Source organism: Brassica napus, chromosome A10, assembly GCF_020379485.1.
Source record: "Brassica napus cultivar Da-Ae chromosome A10, Da-Ae, whole genome shotgun sequence".
NCBI lineage: Eukaryota > Viridiplantae > Streptophyta > Magnoliopsida > Brassicales > Brassicaceae > Brassica > Brassica napus.
The window spans coordinates 4,300,425-4,312,450 of NC_063443.1; the positions used below are offsets into that span (position 1 = coordinate 4,300,425).

The 12,026-nt window shown below is 29.5% G+C and overlaps 1 protein-coding gene across 1 annotated transcript; it reads right to left on the bottom strand.

Moving 5' to 3' along the window:
• Window positions 1-468: 468 nt before the first annotated feature.
• On the bottom strand, window positions 469-9,271 carry LOC125579467 (triacylglycerol lipase OBL1-like). The gene is made up of 6 exons (XM_048743564.1): window positions 8,855-9,271; window positions 8,155-8,348; window positions 7,747-7,780; window positions 3,959-4,094; window positions 2,340-2,811; window positions 469-1,954 (listed from the first exon to the last, which is right to left on the bottom strand). The coding sequence occupies exons 1-6, from the start codon at window positions 9,171-9,173 to the stop codon at window positions 1,676-1,678; spliced, it is 1,434 nt and encodes a 477-aa protein (XP_048599521.1). The 5' UTR covers window positions 9,174-9,271; the 3' UTR covers window positions 469-1,675.
• Between the last annotated feature and the right edge of the window lie 2,755 nt (window positions 9,272-12,026).

Below are 12,026 nucleotides of genomic sequence, written 5' to 3' on the forward strand. Positions count from 1 at the left end.
GTCGATTTACCTTGTCAAAAATATCAAAAATATATTTTTAATATTATAAATTCCCTAAAACGTGTATGCCATTTTCCTTTTTATTAAACTTTCTTTAAGAAATTTTTTTCCTTTTATTAAATTTTTTAATAAAAAAATTAAACTTTTTAATTTTAACGTTTGTGAAATAATAAAAATAAAACTTTGTAAAACGGTTTTAATAGAAATAAAACTTTGTAAAATATTTTTAATAAAACTTTAATAAAAATATACTTTGTCAACTTTATAAAAATAAAAATAAAACTTTATAAAAATTCTTAATAAAAAACGTTAAATAAACTTTATAAAAAACGTTTTACAAAGTTTTATTTTTATAAAAACTTTAAAATGTTTGTAAACTTTTTAGTTTTATTAAACTTTTTAATAAAAAAAAGTAAACTTTAAATTTTAATGTTCTTAAAACGTTTTTTTTCTTTTTATTAAACTTGTTAAAATTCATTAAACTCTTAAATTGTGTTTAATTTGAATAATCAAGGGTTAGTTTTGGGATTACAAAAAACATTGTACTAAATGGACAACTTAAAGATAGTATTATACCAAATGGACAAACATGTTTTTCTGTTCCGTTTTGGCAAATTTTCCAATTAAATATCACTCAAATGTAGGGCTGAGCAAATAAACTGAACTCAGAAACTCGAACCGAACCCGGCCCGATAAAATGAATCCGAACTGATCTGAACCCTGCATAAATACCGAATGGATCTTGTTTTATGGTATCTCGGGTTATGAGTATTATCCGAACCGAACCCGAACCTAAATGGATACCCGATAGAATCCGAAACATTCAAAATTTCCATAAAGAACTTGTACCAAACATGATCTCAATTCCTAATATGTATTCAAAATATATTGAACATCTAAAATAATTATCTATTATATGAAGATTGATGGTTGAAGGTGGCGGTTGAAGGTTGAAGAGTTTAGATTTGGGTTTTGTTTTCATTGAATAATGTTTTTCATTACATGAGAACTTGGTTTTCGTTTTATGCTTTCATTTATTTGGTTTTCTTTCGATCAATAACTATGTTTACCTTTCAATTGATTTTGATGATCACATTTGATGTTCCTTTTTTTTAACCGATTTTATTTATGTTTTGGTTACAAAATAGTTACAAATCAAGTATTTTAAAACCCAAAAAAACCGATTTTACATACTTTTTGGTTACAAAGTAGATATAAATCAGGTACATTTAAACCGAAGAACCAATTGGGACCCGAACCCCAAAGTACATCCGGTTGTATCGGTTCTTTGAAGATTTACTAAACCCAACCCGAACCGGTCCCGAACTGAATTTTCATATAACCCGAATGGAGCTAATTTTGATAAACCCAAAAAACCAAAACCCGATTGGACTAATCCGAAACCCGATTGGAACCCCGAATGCCCATGCTTACGCAAATGTTTCAATACAATATACAATAAACTAAATCTAAGTTAACCAACATTAAATACAATATATTCAAACAAATAAATCTTATTAAAACCATTCTTATTAATAAGTTCAGAATCTTCCCAATTAGATAGAAAGCCGAACATAAACATAACATAGAAGTACAATGAGAGTCGAATCCAACAAGAGCAGACATAGTAGATAGGATTATTAGATATTGAGTGTGGTTTAATTTTTTTCTTTTTTTAAGCAATGAGTGCAATTTTATCTTCAGGAGTAGTACATGGTCGGGCCAAGCCTCCCAAGCGCGTGGAGTTGACATAATCAAATGGGAAATGATTAGACATACCAGGGAGTACTATTCCCACAATCCGAAGCGATCTCATCATCCAATTCTCTTTGTACTCTTTGCCTTTCCAGAACTGTATTATGAAACTCCTTATAAACTCCCACGCACCAGTTAAAATCGTCGGTATTAACCACAACAAGTTGATGTAGTTCGCATTCGGTGCATCTTCCTTTACCTTAAAATCCACAAGTATGTGAAAATAAATACAAAAGTCCAGCTATTATATTTTTTGTTAATTATTTGTTTGATAACTTTTAGTACTTATTGAAAGCTGTTATTATTTATTGAATAATAATTCAATGGATTTGATTTCATATTAGATATTAAGATTTAAGTGTTTTGTATTACAAAATACACGTGTTTGACTTTTTTAGAAAGTCAGGACTTTTAAATCCTTCTAAATCTACTTTGAGTTTCATGTATGTGTGTATAGAATATAGATAGACCTTTAATACAACCTGGTTTTCCTTTTTTATTTGTTGGTTTTATCTTTTCTATCTGGCTTATTAAATTATTAATCAAGACAAAAGAAAACAAAAATGGATAAAGACTTGATCTACCTTTCCTTTGTAGAGACTGTTGAAGTAATTGCAAGATCCATAGTGCTTGTATGAGAATAAAATCTTGTCATCGAAGGGGACTCTAGGAACGATATCATTGTTGTAAACAAACCTCTCATACTTAATTCCATGCTTTCTTACCACTTCCTTCATATACTCCCCAAATTGCTCGTCCCCTATACGTGGCTGTCCAAACGTGTAGACTCCCTCTAGCTTATCAAGTAGCTCATCTTCACCGTGAACCGCAAGAATCGCTGGAAACAGAGCAGCTATTGCGCCACCAAGGCTGTGACCCGTCAAGATAAATTTAGAGTTTTTGTCTATGGCAAGCATGTCCCTAAGCTTCTGTCTGATAGTATAGTAAGCATATTGGTGTATGAGACTTATATTTTCTTTGGGCCATCCGTTTTTTTGTAGGCCTAGAGCTCTGGAGAACCCAGCATGAATTTTGCCAACGTTCTTCATTTCGTACCTAAATAAAAGTTATAATATATGATAAATATATTAATAGTATTATATTGATTTATAATACTATATAATTTATATATTATACTTCATCTGTTCCCAAAAGTAAATTAAGATTTTTTGGATGTTTCAAAATTACACATTTTATTTCTTTATTTTATGTTTGGTGCTTACTATATTTTCACCAATGATTTGTTGGAATATCTATTTTTTATTTTTTATTGTTGTATTTAAATCGTGTTCCATCTATATCTATACTATTAATTATTTGCAAAGTGATTTTTTGCATTCGACCTCTCATTTTTAAAGTTGGACTGGCTAAAGTCGACGTTATCCTTAAAAAAAAAATATATATAATTGATTATATAATTAAAAATAAATTTATATTAATAATAGAGAAATTGCACCCTATACACAAAACTTTCTTGCTAATTAGGTGAATACCCTAAATCTGACATGATGGTACCTTGATTGCTAGACACCAAAGTTTACTTTTACAGGCAGATTGTTAATATCCATATTCTTTTTGTATTATGAGCAAATTGACTCTTAATAATATTATATTTATATATTATATTTGATTATTGATTTTAACTTAATATATTGCAATTTTCAAAAATTAAAACATATTTTTTTTAAAAATAAGATAAATACTATATATATTGTGTTGTTATCTTAAAATAGTAATTTAATTATAAAAGTTAAAATTAAGATATAAAATAATTTATAGTAAAATATTAATTAAGTAAAAATATTTGTATAAATATATTTTCTAAATATTGTAACGTATGAGTGCTTTTAAAATTTCAACACAATAATAAGTATATATATTCTGATGAAAAAATTTGTCATATATTATCATACTAATTTTTGAATTAAACATAAACTAATAAGTATTTATAAGACGATTATGTTCCATATGTGGGTAAAACACCTAAGTTTACCCAATATTTCCACCTTTTTTAACTATTCACGTTTCTATAAAAGTAATATTCTTTACCCAAAACTTTCATTTAAATAAATCATCGTGAAGGTAATGTAAATGAGTTGATTTATCTTTTGAATAAAGAGCATTAATGTGCAAAATTCATTTTGTGGAACAAGACTAAAACTCAGAAAATTTAATTCTTAGGAACGGAGGAATGAGTAGGTACCAAGAGACGTCGAGATCAGTGCACCAATCATCTGCATCGAAAGGCTCGGTTCCTCTGAAACTGACGACGATGAGATTCGGGTTTGTGCTCGACGCCTTGAATACGAAGGCTTGTGTCAGGTTTCTTTCTTGGTAAGCTACAAATATAACAGAATTTAGAGAAATCTTTACAGATGTTAATTAGATTTATGTTTTTTAGAAAGAACAAACAAATCTAAGTAACATTATTTCAAGATTCTAATATAAAATTTATATTGTAAAAAGGCGTACGTTGTAAGAAATATTGTTTTAAAAAATGGGATTCTTATAGTTGTTATGAACAGAGTACATGGGATCAAAAATTATTTGTGGGTTGATGTTAACATATATTTCCTCTGTTTATATATAACTTTGTTATTTAATTTTTTTGTTATTTATTGAAAATATAAAAAATTGTTTTTAAGTGATTTATCACGATCTATTAAGTTATATGTTTTTGAAATGTCGACAAAAAAAATATTTTTTAAATATGTAAAACCAAACTATCAAGCAAGACTCTGCTCAATAACTCATTTGATGTAAAAAGCTTTTAAAAGAAAAATTATATCCAATCCAATTTTTAATGTTTTGACACAAAAGCTGATATATTGTTTTTTTTTATTTTTAAACTAAGCTGATTTATTGTTTCAGACTTTTAGTCGTTAATCGATCTACTATCATGCCGCATTTTATTTTTAACAACCAAGGCTGCTAAACCCCAGACAAAACACGTGACTTTTGTGGTTGTGGGCTCGCTGGTGTTATTCTTATTATATACTCCCAGTTATGATTTAAATGGTTAAATAATCATTAAAACAAGTTGACCAAAAAATGACATTATGAGTCCGAATGATGACCGCGGATTTGATAATATAAGCAGTGCAAAATTAAATTTTGGTATAACTGTGGTTCATGCGGTATGTAAGATAAATGCGGTTTTACTAGAAAAGTAGTACGGTACGATATAACTGTGGTTCGTGCGTTATATGGGATAAGTGTGGTTTTACTAAAAAAGTAGTGTTGTTTTGATAGAAAATATAATGTGTTTTGATGAAAAATAATAATGTTGAGAACTATAATAAAATTAAAAATTAAACTGATTTTTTGAGGGATAATGTCATTATATATTTTTTATATAATTGTAATATTGAATTTAGATGATTGTTTGGGCTGTAGATATATAAATTCCGCGGTAAGATATATTCTACAATTTTAATTGATGTACATGATAGTATAATCCTGTAGAAGCATTTTCATAGCTGGTTTAAGAAAAATAAATAAATCATGAACAAATAAAATAGAGCTGTAGATTATAATGCGGATTTGAATCCGATAAAAGTATTAAATGCAATGTATCGCTTCTTAGCATATGTATTCATTACGTTAAAATCATTTTATTTAAAATTTTAACAGCTCGACGTAGTTTAGCAGTATGAATGAGTGAAAGTGAGGGTTTTAAAGATTAAACTAGATTTTGATTTGGGCTTCTATTTTTGATTTATTAATAAAATATTATTTATAAAGTCTATTTATTTAACTTTTTAGTTTACTTTTAATTATTTAAATTTAAAATGGGATAATTATACAATTTTTTTTAAAAAAATAGCTATACTTATGTTTAAAATTTATATCCTGAAAGGATGAAAATACATTTATTAATATGGTACATAAAAATGAAAACATCATTTTTTTAGTTTTGGAACGTTTAATAGATTTTAGTTATTACTTATTAGTATTGGTTAATATGTGGAAGTATATTTTCTGAATGGTTTGATATTAGTATTGGTTACGAATAGCATTTAGTAGCGGAAATATTTGCAAATTCCAAGACATTGTTAACTGGTTAATAAGTCGATAACTATCCATTAAACAAAATTTTAAAATCAATACTATTAAAAGGGAAGGAGTTTTAATAAATCTAATTAAAAATGTTGTTTGGACCCTTTCATTAACTAATGATATTTTGGTATTTCTTTGATTTGGACAAACAATATGTTACCTTAAATTTCTCTAACAATTATTTATTTAAAGCTTTTATTTATTGGGTCCATATCCTTTCGGAAACAAAAAGATTATACCATATATATACGACTACATATATACGACTACGTAAATTTGATTAACGAAAATATAATATCATGTACGCTTTATTATATTCTTCTCTAAATATGTCTCATTAACTTCATAATTAAGATAAATTTAAAATTATATATTATGTTAATTTTATTTTATTGATAAATAACAATTTAGTATTTAAGATAAGTTTAAAATTATCAAAAACCAAACAAATCTTTTTTTTACTGCTCAACAAAAAACCTACAAATATATACTATTAAATTAACCAAAAACCTCTCAAATAAATCTTAAGTTTCACCAACTGAACAAATGTAACTTTTATAAATACATAAAAATATAATGAAAGGTTAGATTTGGGCATTTGGGTCTTTGGGTCAAATATAAATCGGTTTCTTTGAGGTACAAGTTCTTTCGGTCTTGGGCATTTATATCCAACTAGGTATTTGAATTTTTTTTGTTCATATCAGTTCCTTTTAGTTTTAGGTCAGTTTGAGTCAATAATTCAAGTATCTGTAAAATTTACTATGTAATTTGGCTACGTAATGAGTCTAGCTCGGTTCGAGTATTTAGGACAAAAAGATTTAAAGATTCTGAAAAGCCAAAAAATCAGAACACAAAAATACCCAAAATCAAACAAAAACAAGAAATAACTAAATATCTAAAAGACCAAAATCTTATCCGAGAACCAAAAATATCAAATATTTTTAATATATTTTTAAAATTTGAAATTTTACCCAAAACCTGAAACTATAACAGAAAAAGTGAATCCAAAATTTACAATAATATGTTTATACTGAGAACATATATGAATTACTCAAATATACATAACATGAACAAAACATTCTTGGTACTTTGGGTACCCGAAGTCCAACAAAGACCCGCAGGTCCAAAAAAATCTAATAGGTACTTTTTCCCAATCCCGAAACTCAACCTATATTTCGTATTGGTTTGGTTCGTTTATCAAATTTGGATAATTTTTTTATACTTAAGAAAGAGTTACATAAGAGTGTATATAAAAAATCTCAAATAAACTTATTCACAAATTATATAATTTTAAACAAATTTTTGTATTCGATATAATACGACTTTATAACATAATAATACACAATATACTCAAAATACTATCTCATATCTAACTTCATATATAATCCATAAACTCCGCGCTTTCGAAGCGCGGGTTAAACTCTAGTATTTAATTATAAAACACACAAAAATCAGAATACCGTGATAAAGGAGAATTGTGTTTTCTACTGTTATACATTAAAGTATGAAGACCAATTTGGCACATATTATACATCAGACAACATATAATGAGGTCCCTTGCTTGGCATGTATTTTAACACGAAGGGTATCGAGACCAATTTAGCATTTATTTCAATATGATATGGTACAGCGACCCTAATATATTATATGTAGTATATATTAGAAAAATGACAATCTGAAAGGCTTTTATATCATATATTTATTGTTGAACCGTTCCTCTTTTGTTTTTACTATCACGAGTATGCTTTGTCCTACGTATATCTTACATTTACTTCAGGTTTATGCATGTTTTCTATATACTGTATATTGTACCTTTTAAATGATTCAACTGGCAAGCTTGATTTATACAGCAAAAATATGGAATGCACTAAGCCCCTAAATGGGAAAGGAAAAACATTCCCTTAATAGAGTAAAGCGTAGTCTTTAACTTACCGTTGTAAAAGTCGTAGAAATCCACGAACTCCATCTGCATAAGAGGATAGATACGGAGAATGAGGAAAAAAAACAAACATTAAATATATATAGAGTGAGAAGTAAAGTCACCAAATCAATAATACTAAAAGATCAAATGAGTTTTTGCTATTATTTATAAATTTAAAATTTAAGTGAAAGTGATTTAGAAAATAAAATTGAACATTTTATATAATACAATGAATAATAATAAGTGTGCTATCATTCTATAACCCAAAGATATATATATATATGATAAAAAGGTATTTCAAAGAGCTAAACATTTTTTGAAAATTATATATGTGTGTATGAGTATAATTAAAAGATATAGGGGAAAAGTTTAATTTAATCAGCAAAAAATTAAACTAAAAGAAGAAAATTAAGTTAAACCTTCCAAGTATTCCTGACAACGGAAGTGATGAAAGATTTGTTCTCATAAGCGATTTTAGATGCCATTATTGACAACATCGACTTGTATTCGATGGTAGCAACATTTATTTCCTCGTCCAGCTCTACTCTTCGATCTGAGCATCCTATAAACGAAGTATATGTGGTTGACGATTCCTCAGGCTTCACCAGTTTTCCTATAAAAAGTCCAACTTTTAGGTTAGTTCTGTAAAATATACTTTCTTAACATCATCACAAGAATAAAAATAATTGGGTGGTATATCTTCAAAATTCTTTAATCTTCTCAACACCTTAAATATTAATTTTTTTTAATACTAAACCAAGCTCTTGATCCAATAGAAATATCTACTATTATCTGTGTGCTTTACCGTCCTGCATGTAGAGTAATCTTTGTTCCGTCACAAATTCTGTTAGTGTGATAAGTGTAATATTGGTGAAGTCTCAAAAACAAAAAAAAAAAATCCGAAGAGATTATTAACAAATTATATATGGTCCTTGTGAGATCATTGCAGTAATCTTGTTAATTAGATTTTGGGAATACTTATATCAAATGCAAAAGAAGGAAACAACCTATACCTTCTTCAGGTCAGGAATTTAATTGGTAATAATGATACGAAGAGAGTGAGCTACGTTTTCAGAAAAGAGATAGTGGGATAAAATATGTTATAGTTAGATTTCTCACCTGTCACAAGATGAAGTATCAACTTGAAGAAGCCACCATTTTCCGAAAGAAGATTGGGCCAATAGGTGAGCAAACGTCCTATGAATGCCATGGGTTTTCTGACGAATATTAATATTTTTTGAACCAAAACGGCCAACGCAATGATCCATCGACTAGCGAAACTTGTCCGGACGGTTTTCAGCGTATCTGATGTAGAATCTATGAAGCTTTTGCTGATCAGATTTGGGAAAAATAAAAGGAGAAGAAGATCAAAAAGACTTGCTTTGGTCGGATCGACCAGAAAATAACTATTGCAGAATTTCATATTTGTCTCGGACATTTGCAAAATATGAAAAGAGAAACTTTGCTCAGATATACGAAACAAGAAGTGAGTATGGTTGATTTGTGAGTCATGCAACCTAGAGGGAGGGTACGTTCTTATAGTGCTAGTAATAATTGGTATCGGATATTTTGTTTATTTGTTTAACTTAATTGTTGATAGTTGATAACCTGATACTACTAATCATACAAGGCCTAATTTTCGTGAACAGCCTCGTCTTTCACGTGGGAAATAAAAATAATTTGAAATTTATCAATTCAAAATTTAACCTAAACTTTCTTACCTACCCCCATTTTCTTTTGGTTTTGTATGATTAACGTTGAAAAGCCACGGTAATTTTTTTTATTGTAATTGTTTTCAAAATTAATAACTTTCCATGCATTTTTGTTTCATGGATCGTGGAAAATATTTTTAGACCTGCACCAAAAAAATTGTATTTGCAGTACTATTTCAATTGTTGGCAAAAAGTTGATGAACGAATAATGGTGTATTTATTGGCCTTGAATTAATTAATCCCTTCCATTAGGTCTTTTCATTTACAAAAATAAAAAGTAAAGATCCAATTGAACCGGGGTTTTGTCTTTTCATTTATTTTTATTTTTTTTCTAACTTCACCAATTTTATTAATAAAGACTTGCTTGTACATAATCTTCGTGAAAAAGATTTGTTATTAATACATGAACATAATTATGAAAACAATAAGAAGGCATATAAGATAAACCAGAACGAGCTAAAGTATCTGCCACTTTGTTAGCTTCCCTTATAATCCATTGAAAGGAGATGTTTTGTATCTTCTCTGCCCACCATCGTATCTCCCTTTTCCAGTTGAAAGAATCAAAGTGAAGCACCTCATCATTTAATATATCAATAGCTTTTTTGCAATCCTATTCTACGATGATCTTACTGTATCCATTTGTCCAACAGAATTGTATTGCCATAAGAATAGCTTGAAACTCACTCTCTAAAGGAGAACATACCTTATTATCCTGCACTTGTACCGCTCCTTTGTATACCCCACTTTCATCTCGAACAACCCATCCTGCTGAAGCCGGTTCCCTCATATTGATAAATGATGCATCTACATTGCATTTTAACCACTGTTCTGGTGGGGCTTTCCATCTTTGTGTACATCTTACATTAGAAAATGTTCTATGTCTATCCAATGCGTTGTTTTCTTGTATCTCTATATTTCTCTATTCCCTTGCATCACTTCTGGTAGTAGACAAAACATTCTTCCAATGAAAGTGTCTATGCTTGAATAATAACATGTTTATGCTCTTCCAAATTCTCCAGAGAATCCAAATGGGAAGATCTTGGTAACGACTCAGAGATGCTACATTTGAGACTTGTAAACATACTTATAACTTCTCTTCATAAGTTGTCGATGTACTGTCAAGAACATAATTGTTTATTCCTGAAACTCTCCAAATCTTCTTAGCATACGGGCAAGTAAAGAAGATATGTTCCTCTGTTTCTTCTTCCAGCCAACATCTCTTACATATTAAATCTCTAGTTACATGTCGATGTCTCTGGTTTTAACATCTTCAGCTTATCATGGAAACGCTTCAATGCAGTGCGCGAGTGGGTGAGAGGGTCAGTAGATTGCCAGATCCTACTAACCACTTCCAGAAACTGAGGATGACTTGCTACATGCGTAAAGAATTTGAATGGTTTGGGGTTTCCGGGGGTAACAGGACAGAATTGAGTTATCATTCTCAGGTGATCAGAGACCCCTCCAGCCTCAAACAGGACATGAGCATGCGGAAATCTAGTGAACCAACAACTATTGCCCATCACTCTATCCAACTTTTTACTAATGGGGTTGTCATCTTGACTGTTAGTCCAGGTTAACAACGGTCCAAAATGAGCAATATCAGCCAAATCACATAATACTACAATATTCTGAAATTCCCTGATCGACGCCGACTCGCTTGCTCCATCCAAAAAACGAGAGTGCTCCAACTCTGAAAGCGTGACATTATAATTCCCTTGAATGATCCAAGGGTTGATACCACTCGCAACCGGATTTGCTATTACAATCATATCTCTCCACAATTCTCTTCTCTCCATCTAACAATTTGAGGAGTAGACAAAAGAGCTCAGTAAGATGTCTCCTATCCCTTTAAACCGCACCCAACAAGTAACCATCTGTGAACTAACCAAAAATATCTCTGTTGAGTGTTTTGGGTTCCCTCGTGCTTGGATTCTTTATCGGAGTCAGGTTGCAACATGATGGTTGAAATTGGAGGGGTCGTTGTTTCAAAGTCTGAAGACTTCTTTTTTTCGATAGCTTGTAGTGCCCGACTTTTGTCCTCGGCTACTCTTGATTTCTTTGGTCCAAACCTGTCTCGTTGTCTGGCTTTCAAAATGTGTTCCACGCACTATTATTCTGGGTTTGGTTCATTGTCATCTTAGGTTCTATTGTTTAGTTTAATTGTATTTGTAATTTGATATACAATTTAACTAAAAATAAAGTTCATCAACATCATGATCTTAGCTACTATTATCCGGGGATTTGGCATACAATCTGCCTAGAAACTAAATAAAATAGTTAAGAATAAAATTTCTGCATATAGATCTGAACAATATCAATAGAAAATATGTTGAATTCATGCACATTCTGCTTATTTTATTTTACTCATAAAAATAATTAAGAGATTGTTAGCAAAAACATTTTTAAAAAATTTCAAAAAATATTAAAACCAAAAATTATGACAAAACCATTTAAATAAAAAAGAAAATGCATAAAACTGAGTTATTAAAGAGAAATTGCCTAAACTACCAAATTCCTAATACCACATTTCATGTTTACCTCAACCACATTTACTTTAACTTGTATGATTTTGGAATGTA